At 43.7% G+C, this 13,162-nt stretch overlaps 1 protein-coding gene across 2 annotated transcripts in view; it reads right to left on the bottom strand.

The window, feature by feature from the left end:
- Window positions 1-12,810, bottom strand: part of WDTC1 (WD and tetratricopeptide repeats 1) — a 27,263-nt gene extending 14,453 nt beyond the window's left edge. Inside the window, exons 1-9 of one of the 2 annotated variants that reach the window (XM_015823537.2) lie at window positions 12,672-12,810; window positions 11,098-11,181; window positions 9,127-9,173; window positions 7,247-7,358; window positions 6,475-6,662; window positions 5,787-5,969; window positions 4,482-4,576; window positions 4,022-4,137; window positions 2,145-2,220 (exon numbers count right to left, since the gene is read on the bottom strand). In XM_015823537.2, the coding sequence (XP_015679023.1) occupies window positions 2,145-2,220; window positions 4,022-4,137; window positions 4,482-4,576; window positions 5,787-5,969; window positions 6,475-6,662; window positions 7,247-7,358; window positions 9,127-9,173; window positions 11,098-11,181; window positions 12,672-12,800 (1,030 nt within the window). In that variant the 5' untranslated portion in view covers window positions 12,801-12,810. The remainder of the gene's footprint in view (window positions 1-2,144; window positions 2,221-4,021; window positions 4,138-4,481; window positions 4,577-5,786; window positions 5,970-6,474; window positions 6,663-7,246; window positions 7,359-9,126; window positions 9,174-11,097; window positions 11,182-12,671) is intronic. The other variant, XM_029285587.1, reaches the window with a different exon arrangement.
- Between the last annotated feature and the right edge of the window lie 352 nt (window positions 12,811-13,162).

The following is a 13,162-nucleotide window of genomic DNA, read 5'->3' as shown; positions in this document are numbered from 1 at the left end:
CTTACAACAGTTCGCTTAGTGACTGTTCGAAGTTACAATGGCACTGAAAAAAGTGCCCCCCAAGCCACAGCCGAGCAAGACACCTGCCTGCCCACCCAGCGGCGCTCTTCCTCCTGTCCGAGGTTTTCATTGTTGTGAGCATTTCTGTTGAGGATTGGCAGCGGGGGTGGGGTGGGGGGTGTTTGGTTTTTATTCCCCCCGTCTGCTGGGTGGTTGCAGCAGGTTTTGGTCACCTCACATGACCCTGGGACACTGTGACCATCATAAATATGAATCAGTTGCCAAGCATCTGAATGTAAATCACAAGACCCTGGAGATGCTGCAACATTCCAGCTGATCGGCGCTTCTTCTGGGCTCAGCAGAAGCGCCAGGATCAGCGCCAAGCTCCAGCTGGAGCCTGGCGCTGATCCTGGCACTTCCGCTGAGCCCTGACAGTCCCAAAGAAGTGCTGATCCTGGCGATTCCGCTGAGCCCCGACAGCCCTGCAGCTCCAGCCATCTCTCGCTCAGGCTTGTGCGGTGCTGCCACCGGTTCAGCTCATTCCCCTCCCCCGCTACCACTTTTCTAGGATGGTCGCATACCACTTGCCAGGTGCCAATGTACCACAGGTGGTACCCGTACCACTGGTTGAAAAGCCCTGGCTTAGGCAATGGCTAAATTGACCAGCGAAGATAGATCCGTATTACTGGAATCCACCAACCTACCAATCTCACGTTGAATGCAGTAAGAGGAACAAGTAGCTGGAAATAGTGACCTGTTTACTCAGGGAAAAAGCAGAAAGACAACCATCTACGGAAGGGACCTTGGGTGGACTGAGGTGGCTCCATTGCGCTGTTTGTACTGAGTACAAGCAATATCCAACTATCCAACCACTCCAGTGGTAGATATCAAGATACAGGTAACAGACATGACATAAATATGCCAATTACAGACTGGAGAGAACAAAAAGATGGAAAAAAAGTAACGGAAACCAGATAGAAATAATTGTTGCTATTAATATTTAGGACAGTGATGGCGAACCTTTTAGAGACCGAGTGCCCAAAAACTGGCCCTGCTCTGCCCCTGCCCCTGCTCCGTCCCCACCCCTTCCCCCACCCCGCCTGACTGCAGGGCCACTCACCACCTCCAGGACCCATCACAGATTGCCCAGGCAGCCCAGCAGCACCATGGCAGCCACGCCCTCTGCCCACACCCCGCAGTATCAACTGTGTGGGATGGGGCATGAGGGCAGAGTCTTGTTTACGCTGCCTGGCTGCCATGTCCTTGGCTGCCCTGCTCCGTGTGGGCCATGCTTGGGGCGACTCTCCTCCAGGGGGGCTGCTGGTGAGGAGCGGGTCGTCGGGAGAGGCAAGGTTGGTGCAACGGCACGTGTGCCCACAGAGAGGGCTCTGAGTGCCGCCTCTGGCACGCGTGCCATAGGTTCGCCACCACTGCTTTAGGAGATGTTAGGTTGGGTAAGACTGGCTTAGGCAATGGCTAAATTGACCAGCGAAGATCGATCTGTGTTACTGGAATCCACTAACCTACCGCTCTCACTTTGAATGCAATAAGAGGAACAAATAGCTGGAAATATTGATTTGCTTAGGAAAGGCAATTCTGGTCACAGTTGTGATTGTAAGTCAAGGACTAACTGCATGAGCTATGCCTGCGAAATCCCAATATCACCTCTATCAAAAAGGGTATTAAGTGTATTGAGTAGGCTATATTCCAACATAGCTCTCACTTCTTTCTTCTCTAAACAAGCAAGTATTTCAAATGCCTCATTCACTGCTTTTTGAAATGACCTGGGATACTTGCAGCCCCTCTCAAGTTTGCATTTTGCTAAGCTGGCTCAGGAATTCTGGGAGTTGAAGTCCACGAGTCATAAAAGAGCCAAGGTTGCCTACCCCTGCATTAGAGCTTCAAGTGTTCCTGCTTTATGGAGAGGACTGAAAAATGACACTGTGAAATAAAGTACCGTGTGTGAAATTGAAACTGCCCTGGCTCCACAGTTGCAACTTTAGAAATACAACACCAAACAGTCTCTCTAACATCTTAATTGGCGACCATGATGACTTGAAATGGAAAGGAAGAAGCACACAAAAAGGCCTTGAAAAACCATGCAATGCAACCGCTGCCTTTTATGAAAAGTCTAGCCTCCTTACCTCCTGAAGTGTGGCATTTTTTTGGCAGGAGAAAAGTATATGGCCGCTGCTTATAAGTCAGGTCAAACAAGTAAACCTAAAAAAATCAAAGGAAGGCAATGAATCGACAAACCACAGAGGAATAGTAAATCTGCAGCCAGAATTACTCACAAGAAAACACTTAACTCGGTGCTGATTAACACACGTAAGTCCAGTGGAAGTTACTCGTGCTTTTGTAGGGCAAAGGAAAATATGCTTTTAGAAAAAAAAAACCCCTCATAAAATGGGATTCAAAACTGCATGAAAACAGCAGAAAATCTGGCTTCATCTAAGCCAGACATGTCAAACACAAGGCCAGGGGGCCAGATGCGGCCCGCGAAGTGGTTTTATGTGGCCCGCGAAGCCATCCTGGAAACAGTGAGGGAACGGCCCCCTCTGCCTTGGCCCTGGTCCAGGCCAGCCGGGAGCCAATGTACAATTTTGTGGTGGCCATCTATGCTGAAACACATTCAGCCTTAGCTCCACAAGGCCGTCCGGAAACAGCGAGGAACCAGCCCCTGCTGTGTCGGCCTCGCCCCCTGGGTGCCTGCTGGGGAGGGGGTCACCCTTTGTGAGGAATGAAGAAATGGACCATGCCTTGGCGCTTGCCCTGGTCCCACCCCCTTCTGCCAGAGACCCTCAGATCTGTCCCACTCCTGCCCAGCCCCCCCCCAGGCACCCTTGACGCGAACAATGCCCACCCAGTAGGCCACACCTACTCCATCCATGCCCACCGAGTAGGCCGCATCCCCCCGCCCCCCCCAAGGGCAACCGCAATACTGATGAGGCCCTCAATGAAATTGAGTTTGACACCCCCGATCTAAACCATGAGAAAAATCGATTTCAGTTCTTAGAAATCTAAAAAACGGATCATCATTTGGCTCAGGAAGCAGCTCTGCCTGATGAGGGCAGATCACAGACTCCCAGCTTTTGGTATTAATGGCTCCCAAACCTCTTCATGAGCATCAGAATAGTTACCTAAGGCCAATGAGGGAAGCTGGATTCACTTAACGACTGCATGATTCACTTAATCATTTGCTTAACAACTGTGGCAAAAATGCCATAAAATTGTGTGCGATTCACTTAACAATTGCCTTGTTTAGCAACAGAAATGCTGGTCCCAATCATGGTCATACGTCAAGGACTACCTGTGTGGAGTCGGGGCAAAAGATTTGCAGGCAAATTCTGATCTGGGGAACCTGATATAGACTATGGCAGAATTTCATAATCATTTATTTTCTGACTAATTCTTTATAGACCTTCATCAGCTTTTGCCTCTGCAGTAGTTATTATAGGAACAATTTATTTGAGAAAGCAGCAATTACTGGGAGCAATATATAAAATTCAATACAGTAGTGATGGGTGTGGGATGGCTAGAACAGCTTTGAAGTACTGAGAAATTTATAAATGGATTGAAGGCCATCTGAGGTTGACCATTTACATGTACTGATATTTCACAATGACTGAATCAGCCCAACTGAGGGCTGAAATCAGTTCAGTGAGATGTTGAAAGCAGCAGATTAACAGAATAACAGAGTTGGAAGGGTCTTGGAGGTCTCCTAGTCCAACCCCATGCTCAAACAGGACACCTCATACCATTTCAGACAAATGGCTGTCCAATCTCTTCTTTAAAACTTCCAGTGATGGAGCACCCACAACTTCTGGAGGAAAGGCGTTCCACTGATTAATTGTCTTAACTGTCAGGAAATTTCTCCTTAGTTCTAGGTTGCTTCTCTTCTTGATTAGTTTCCATCCATTGCTTCTTGTCCTGCCTTCAGATGCTTCGGAGAATAGGTTGACACCCTCCCCCCCCTCTTCTTTGTGGAAGCCCCTCAGACATTGGAACACCGCTAGATTACCTGTTCTCCTCCCATGTTGACCAAGAGCTCTGTACCATCTGGGCTAAAAGTGACGTAGGTAGCTACCAGAACTCTCAAACGGTTATTGTAGTCGGGTAATTTCACTGGAAGATGCCCTACAGAAAAAAAAAAACACCAAGCACAATTAATACGTACAATTGGTGGAATGGACCTGCTTAGCTAAGTGTTTGCAAGGAAATGCAAAAATCTATTAAAATAATAAAGAGCCACCTCCATTTATTATGCAAAATCCATCTTCAGCAAGAAAAGAAGCCATCAACTCCTTTGCAGCACAAGCAATCAACAGCTAAGGATCCATCTTTACTCCACCCAAGTGCAAATTACTCAAATATACTCTCGTTTCTCACCATAAGAGGTTTCCCCCCCTCCACAAAAAATGAATTTTGTTGAATACACTCAAATCATCTCCTGATGGGGCACCGTCCAGAGATAATTTTACCTGCTACGTAGTACTGAGCAGCGCCGTCTGGGAGAGGCTTCTGTCGATCACAGAAGGTATGGACGCCAGCAGCGGGGTTTTGCTTCATGCTTTTTCTAGCCAAAAAGAGAGAGGAAAATTTTTATTTGTACATACATTTTCTTCTCAAGACATTTCTCCTTCTATTTGTGAGGGAGAAAAAATTATGACAGCCCAGGCATATTAAAGAGATAAAGTTCACATAGTTATGTCAGCATACTGGCGCACTTCTGGTAGATTTTGTAAATTTTACTGCAACAGACTGAGATTTATAGCATCTCAGATTAACAAACTGACCAGGGCAGAATATTTTGTGAATTGAACTTCATTAAATATTATTTTGAATTACAGGAAGTCTGCTTGTTCAGCTAAGGTTCAAAGTCTAAGAAAAAGTGATTTGCGATCTGTCCTTGCCCAAGCAACCATCGTACCATCACTGCAGTTACATGATCACAATTCAGGTGTTCGACAATTGACTTGTATTTACAACTTGAGACCCATATGATTGCAATTCACAACCTTCTTACCCAGTTTCTAACAAAAAAACATCAATGGAGGAAATTAGATTTGCTTAATTACCACATGGCCATAAAAATGGGTCCAGTCCAGTAATGACTTGCTTTACAACCATCCTTACGACAGAAATCTGAGTCCCCATTGTGGTCTTAAGTCAAGATCTACCTGTACAAGCATATATATCTATCAGCAAACAAACAAAACACACGTGCACACACACACACACAAACACAAATACAGACACACACACATGGAAGTATGAAAAAATTTGAAATAACATGCAGTATTTTATAAACATTACCTGCTCTTTCCCCAATTAACTGTCTATGTTTTCTTCCAGCCGTAAACAAGAGTGCATAAGTGTATATGTGCTTGTGCGACAGGATATCTTCAGTCATGTTAGATAGTTTAAAAAAAAACTAAGATTATATGGAATTTGAATGTGTTGCTTGCTGGATAGATTCAAACAAAAATGTTTTTTTGCACTTCAAAAGTTAGCCGTCTAAGTCAGGGGTAGGCAACCTTGGCTCTTTTATGACTTGTGGACTTCAACTCCCAGAATTCCTGAGCCAGCTTAGGCAACCTTGGCTCTTTTATGACTCGTGGACTTCAACTCCCAGAATTCCTGAGCCAGCATGGCTCAGCTTAGAAACCTCTCCCTTTCCCCTCAGCATGGCTGGCTTAGGAATTCTGGGAGTTGAAGTCCACGAGTCATAAAAGAGCCAAGGTTGCCTACCCCTGGTCTAAGTTATCAGTCTTCACTTCTGTTACCTGTGGTTGTGGATCATGCGTATGTCGTAAATGCGGACAAAGGGGCCACTGGCTCCCACTGCAAGGTAGTTATTGTCCTGGGGATTGACCGTGAGGCACTTTGCCTCCACAAGCTGCCCACAGTATTCCGTCAGGTCTATCAGAACTTCTGAATGTTTGCTATTCTCTCGCAAGTCATACTGTCTAAAAAAATTAAAAATAAGGAAGAATGAAAGTTATTAGCAGGCCTTCAGGAATCAGAAGCAAACAGCAGCATCACACTTTGACCCCACCGTGGAAAAGTGAATTAAGTAATTTTTGACCCCACCGTGGAAAAGTGAATTAAGTAATTATAAAATTAATTATTAAAAGTAAGCAATATATTGGTGGATTGTTCAATGCCAATTTCAATGAAATCATGCTTTAGAGCAGGGGTCTTCAAACTTGGCCCTTTTATGACTTGTGGACTTCAACTCCCAGAATTCCTCAGCCAGCCATGCTGGCTGAGGAATTCTGGGAGTTGAAGTGCACAAGTCATAAAAGGGCCAAGTTTGAAGACCCCTGTTTTAGAGGATCGTGTTATTACAGAGTCCTGGTTTGAAGCCCTACTATAGTTTATTGGTTTGGCCATAATATTTTTTGCAAACACAGTAATTAAACACAGTGGAACCCTAAGCAGGGCTCACACAGAACACCAGAGAAACTGTACCTGATTAGCCCATCTTCGGCCGCACTCCAGAAGGTGTTGGGCCACATCGGAGCTGTGGCAATACGCTTGACTCTATTTTTGTGATCCCCAAACATATGGATCGTTTCTTTGACAGTCAAGTCATGGACATGCACTTTGGAATCAGCAGCCCCAGTAATAAGTATCCGGTCCTCTGCATGTGGCAAGAACTGTGGAAAATAAGCACAATATTTTTTATGGCAAGAAAGACTTTCCCACGGGTAGATAAAAAGATATCTTTGGAGGAGCAAGTCACCCAACAGCCACAGATTATTGGCTTAGTAGTCAAGTACGTACTCATCCTAACCTCAACATTTAATTCTTGACATAACTATAGGTAGTCCTCGACTTATGACCACAATTGAGCCCATTTCTGTTGTTAAGCGAGATAGTTGTTAAGAGAGTTTTGCCCCATTTTACGACTTTCCTTGCTGCGTTTGTTAAGTGAATCACTGCAGTTGTTAAATTAGTAACACAGTTGTTGAGTGAATCTGGCTTCCCCATTGATTTTGCTTCTCAAAAGGTTGTCCATGACCCTTGGACACTGCAACCGTCATAAATATGAACCAGGTGTCAAGCATCTGAATGTAAATCATGTGACCATGGGGATGCTGCAGCGGCCGTAAGTATGAAAAATGGCCATAAATCACTTTTTCTAGTGCCGCTCTAACTTCAAACGGTCACTAAACGAACTGCTGTAAGTCGAGGACTACCTGTACTTAGTATTTTACCACCTTCTTCCAAATCCACCCACCTTGACGGAGAATATGTTTGCTGTATGCCCCGTGTGCATGGAAAGGAGTTTCTTATGGTGCAGAGGATCCCACACAATAGTGTGCTGGTCATCCGAGCCTGAGGCCAGCAAGCTGAAAAGTCAAAAGAGACACAAAAGCATTAGCAAACAATTGCTGTAAACCCATGTCGTTCTGCGTTCATTTGCTGAGATCTCTTAGAATCAAGTGTGACAATCTAGAGCAGTGTTTCCCAACCTGAGCCACAATACCCAAGCAAGCATTGGGGTACACACCTTAAAAGGGCTAAGGTGGAGAAACAATGATCTAGACTAGGGCTTTTCAACCTTTTCACCCATTGTACCACTTTTAGGATATGGCAACATCCGAGTACCACCAGTCGCCTAGCAAGGTGTCAAAAACTTGATGACCAAAAAAAAAAAGGGAAAAAAATGATAAAGTACAGGTAGTCCTCGACTTACAACAGTTTGCTTAGTGACTGTTCGAAGGTCCAATGGCACTGAAAAAAGTGCCCCCCAAGCCACAGCCGAGCAAGACACCCACCCGGTGGTGCTCTTCCTCCTGTCCGAGGTTTTCATTGTTGTGAGCATTTCTGTTGAGGATTGGCAACGGGGGTGGGGTGGGGGGGGTGTTTGGTTTTTATTCCCCCCGTCTGCTGGGTGGTTGCAGCAGGTTTTGGTCACTTCACATGACCCTGGGACACTGTGACCGTCATAAATATGAATCAGCTGCCAAGCATCTGAATGTAAATCACAAGACCCTGGAGATGCTGCAACATTCCAGCTGATTGGCATTTCTCCTGGGCTCAGCAGAAGCGTCAGGATCAGCGCCGAGCTCCAGCTGGAGCCTGGCACTGATCCTGGTGCTTCCACTGAGCCCTGACAGTCATGAAGAAGTGCTGATCCTGGCGCTTCCGCTGAGCCGACAGCCCTGCAGCTCCAGCCATCTCTCACTCAGGCTTGTGCAGTGCTGCCACTGGTTCAGCTCATTCCCTCCCCCGCTACCATTTTTCTAGGATGGTTGCGTACCACTTGCCAGGTACCAATGTACCACAGGTGGTACCCGTACCACTGGTTGAAAAGCCTTGATCTAGAGCAGGGGTCCCCAACCCTTAGGGCCACGGCCCACTAACAGGTCATGGCCTATTCGGAACTGGGCCACATGAGAGGAGGGTCAGCGTGCACGAGTGCATGTAGCTCAACTTGTGTGACCTAGCGCACACGCACATGCATGTGCAGCTCCACTTGCAGTCAAGCTGTGTGTGCATGCACGCCGGCCCACCACTCACACGGGCCGGTTTCTCTACTGGGGCGCCAAGCCACAAAGGTTGGGGACCGCTGATCTAGAGCCAATGGGGGTTTCAGAGCACTCAAAGAACTCTCAAGGAGCAGCTGTCAATGATATTTGTAACTTGGTTCAACAGGAATCCATTAATTAGGCTGGTAAGTCAACAAGGTACACCTCCAGCAAATACTATTAGAAATTCTCCCCTGGGCTACACAGGTTTTCTATAGGCATTCATTGAAAGCGCCTACTCTTTCTTAAGGATACTTTCACATTCAGATTAAAGCCTGAATTAAACATAAGAGCCATCCAACTCTTGCAGTGCTCAAAAATATAAGCCATAGGCTCTGCATTCTTTATGCAAAACATTTCTTCAACCTTCAGCAAAGTCTCTGAATTATATTATGTAATTCTTGACATATATGTTTATTGTATGAGATACTTATAATAAGTTCTGCCTTACTGTATGTCACTCTTCCTAAATGTTCAAACATAACATTGGGTGAGGTAAAATTCAAGGTCAAACTAAGGTGGTCCAGCAATTCCCAGACCCATCTCCTAGCTTTGGAGACAAATCTATTTTCAGAGACATACTTACTTTCCCTTTTCATTCCATTCGAGGCAGTTGACACACCCAGCATGACCCTAAAAAAACAAAAAACACAATGTCAGAGCTTTACCAATTTCAGATTTAACACTCGCTCATAAGGATGAAGTGAAATCTACCATATTTTGATGTATCCCATTTTTCTTGCAGTTTGAAGCTTTCCAGAGCTTCCTCTCAATTGTGTTCCGTTCTGCTTCCATTCCTATCCTAATTCATCTAAGCCTATGTGTGTATCTTCTGAATAAAACTTCCTACATCATGATTCGAATAATATGAGTTAATGCAGTGATGGCGAACCTTTTAAAGACCGAGTGCCCAAACTGCAACCCAAAACCCACTTATGTATTGTTGGGTGCCGGGTGGGCGTGGCCCATTGAGTGGATGTGGCCCATTGGGTGGGCGTGGCTGCAGTGGTAACAGCAGACTGGATGGGACCAAAAAGTTCAATCAATCAATTCCAACTTTGCGAGATCTTTTTTTTCCTGTGAGAAGTTGAAATTGATTGAGTGATTGAACCTTTTTTTTTTTTTTGCACACGGCGGCAGAGGCCTAAAGCAAAAAAGTTTTATAAAACCCAGCTGAAGGCCTAGGACTGGAGCAACGGCGCGCGTGCCCACAGAAAGGGCTCTGCGTGCGCCACCACGGAGTTAATGTATGGGCAATGGAAATGATCTGCTTACACTGTGAGGTAAAGAGAGAAGTAATGAATTCTAAGGCATCTCGTGGTTTATTCAATGCTATTTTATTTTGTATGGTCAACAAGCCGCATCCTTAATATTTACAAGACTATTTTTGTAATAGTGCAAACAGGATGAAACTTTGACCCTTGCCTTATATTAAATATAACATTAAAGCATGATTAATTTAGGAAAAAAATACATACAACCATTTAGTTGACTTACAACCATTTAGTTACCTTTCAAAGTTACAACAGCACTGAAAAATTGACTTATGACCGCTTTTCACACTTACGATTGCTGCAGCATCAAAATTCAGACACTTGGCAACTGGCATGTACTTATGACAGTTGCAATGTTCCGGGATCATGTGATTCACCTTTTGTGACCTTCTGACAAACAAAGTCAATGGGGAAGCCAAAGTAACTTAACAACTGTATTACTAACTTAACAACTGCAGTAATTCACTTAACTGTGGCAGGAAAGGTCATAAAATGGGGCAAAACTCACTTAACAACTGTCTTGTTAGCAACAGAAATTTTGGACTCAGTTGTGATTGTAAGACAAGGACTACCTGCAATTTTACCCCTACCCCTGCCCTCTACCTATAGTAGAGTCTGATTAGGTGTGGGTGTCTTTCCAACCTAATAACTTCTAAATACGGATTGAAGCTCCCATCACTCTCAGTTGCCTCCAGATTATCACAATATCTCAACAAAAGAAAGGGATAATTTAAAATAAATTAGATGATGATTACTCCTATCCCATTGAAATGATTTTTCCTTGTTATCTTTTCTTTTTGGAGAGGGTATTTTTGGTCTTAACATTTCACCAGGAATGTGAAAATATTGCATCCTGACCCTGCTTGTTCCAATTCCATTTTGAAATTGCTTCTATTCTTCCTGCTGGAAGGATTCACCATAGCCCAAACTGGGCAATGTTACTGGCATCTCTAAACCTGGCCCTAATAAAGAGCAGGTCTAGGCATGGCAGTTACAGAATTCCCCATAACAATCTCAGGCCTAGCAATCCAGCCACACTGAAGTTTGATAACCTGCTCACTAAGATAAAAATTTGGTGATAATTGTTTGCCTGGGGATTAGCAAATTAAGCCTTTCCTGTTACCTTTTCAACCTGTTAGGTATGAATGAAATGCGTTAAGAAAAAAATTAGGGGAAATAAGATAGAAAAGCTTAGGAATAATTAACCTTCAATAGACTAGAAAATGCTTTACAAATCAAGACATTATTATTTTTTTTTGCTACCATGACCATCTTCCACTTACCTGCAACTCTGCTTCCAAGCCCAGACGCTGAATGAATGGGTCGGTAACATGATAGTGTCGCTCAAAACTGAGGGCACCCTTTTCCTATAAAGAACAGATAAATACCATTAATGGAGAGGTCTTAAGAACAATCTACATCCAACCATAATTTTTCAGCGTAAGACACAATAAAGAGAATAGATACATCTGATTTCCAAATATTCATACAAATATAATAATGTCCAGGCCCATCTAACTTGCCCCTCCCTGATCTATTCTACTGACTGATTTTTTCCTGAAATGCAACAGTCAGAAGTGGATGTAATAATCAAAATGAGACTAATCAATACAGAATATAGCGGAGATTTACTGGATTTATTATGGTCACCCACTCCAAAAGATTCTGGCTGGCTTTGATTTGGGAACCATGCTTTTATGAATGCAGCTTAAAATTGCATGTAAAAATATCTATTTTTAGATACTGACATACTGTATATTGTTTTATATTCATCTTGTTAACAAGTGAAATTGCAGAATCTTTTCTCCTCATTTATTCAGGTGACTCTGAAGGCACATATAAACCTCCAAGTGGCCTCAATGACTCTCAAAAAGAGTGCTAACGATCAGATGACTGCAAGGAATATAAATCCTTCCATTCTCCACCATTCATTCAGAACTGAAGAAGCTTCTTAGATGAGAAGTGAAATGTCTTCAAGCAAAAACAAAGAAATTCCAGTTGCCTTTTGAAAAAGCACCTTTGGGACAACCATGACCTGGATGACTGAGAATCTCCATAGACATTTCATTTCCATCTTCCAGAGCATTAGTTATCCCTCCAATTTTGTGTCATCTGCAAATTCCCTCTCTCTCTTCATCTTCATGTATCTATTCATCTATTTCTATCTCTTTATCCAAGACGTTAAAATGTTGAATATTATGGGCCTCAAGACTAAACAACGGGGCACAAGACTTGATGTCTTTTGCATTTTGATGAAGATAGATGAACAACATGGTTTCCTAACTAGCTTAGGAAACACCTCATAGAAATGTCACCCAGTCGATGTTTAATGAGCTTGCAAATTAGAAGATCACAATAAGCAGTAACCACAGTTTGTCAAGGTTCCTATCAAAACCAGGGAGAATAATCTGAATGTATGATAGCAGAAGGGAGCACCTAGGATCAACAGGAAGGATCTGTTGCTAACTGCTCAGGGCCCTTTCTAACAAGGCAAAGAATGAGAAAAGGATGAATAAGGACCAGCAGCTTGTTCCGTTCATTTTGGGCATGACTTCTGGCAAAGACACAAAGCAGTCTCTGATGAACAAGACAAACAAACAGACAGGAGCAACAAGAAAATCAGTCCCCAAGATGGCCTCTTTAAAAGCTATCCTTCTCCACTTCAGCTCACCCTCTAGCAAAATGCTGTTCATGACTCTTTAAGACAGTGTTCTCAACCTTGACAATTTTAAGGTATGTGGACTTCAACTCCCAGAATTCCACAGCCAGCATTGCTGGCTGTGGAATTCTGGGAGTTGAAGTCCACATGCCTTAAAATTGTCAAGGTTGAGAAACACTGCTTTAAGACAAGAAGTACCTTGAGCTGCCTGCTAATGAGGTCTCCAATAATATTTGCTTTTGCCATCTTCTCACAATAGGGCCTACGAAAGCAAGTTAGTGATGGTGTTGCTGTGAATCCAAGCATTCCAACAGAGTTCATGTCCATTGAGAAGGCATTGAAATTACCTGCAGTTTGGAGAGAAACGGGGGAGGAGAGAGGAAAAAGCTTTGAAATTATTTATACATCAAATTATGGAGCTGTTCTAGCCGAAAAGGGAAATTTTAATCTGAGGTTTTCAAATATTTCCCTCAGCTGTTCGATTTCTATATGTACATCCCTCTCCATAGATGGAGTCTTGGTCTAAATTCTTAGATATAGTTCTCAGTGGAAAATAAAATACTCTCCCCACCCAATGGCTTTCAGAAGTTTTAAATGATCGCACAGGATCTCATTTTAAGACATCCACCAATTTTGAGGATAAACACTTATATGGTGATTACAGGAACCATATATAATAAAAAGTGACT

This window comes from Protobothrops mucrosquamatus, unplaced genomic scaffold (genome assembly GCF_001527695.2).
Source record: "Protobothrops mucrosquamatus isolate PMUCROS unplaced genomic scaffold, P.Mucros_1.0 scaffold1906, whole genome shotgun sequence".
Lineage (NCBI taxonomy): Eukaryota > Metazoa > Chordata > Lepidosauria > Squamata > Viperidae > Protobothrops > Protobothrops mucrosquamatus.
The sequence above is the reverse complement of the archived record's forward strand: the minus strand, read 5'-3'. Positions and strand labels throughout refer to the sequence as shown.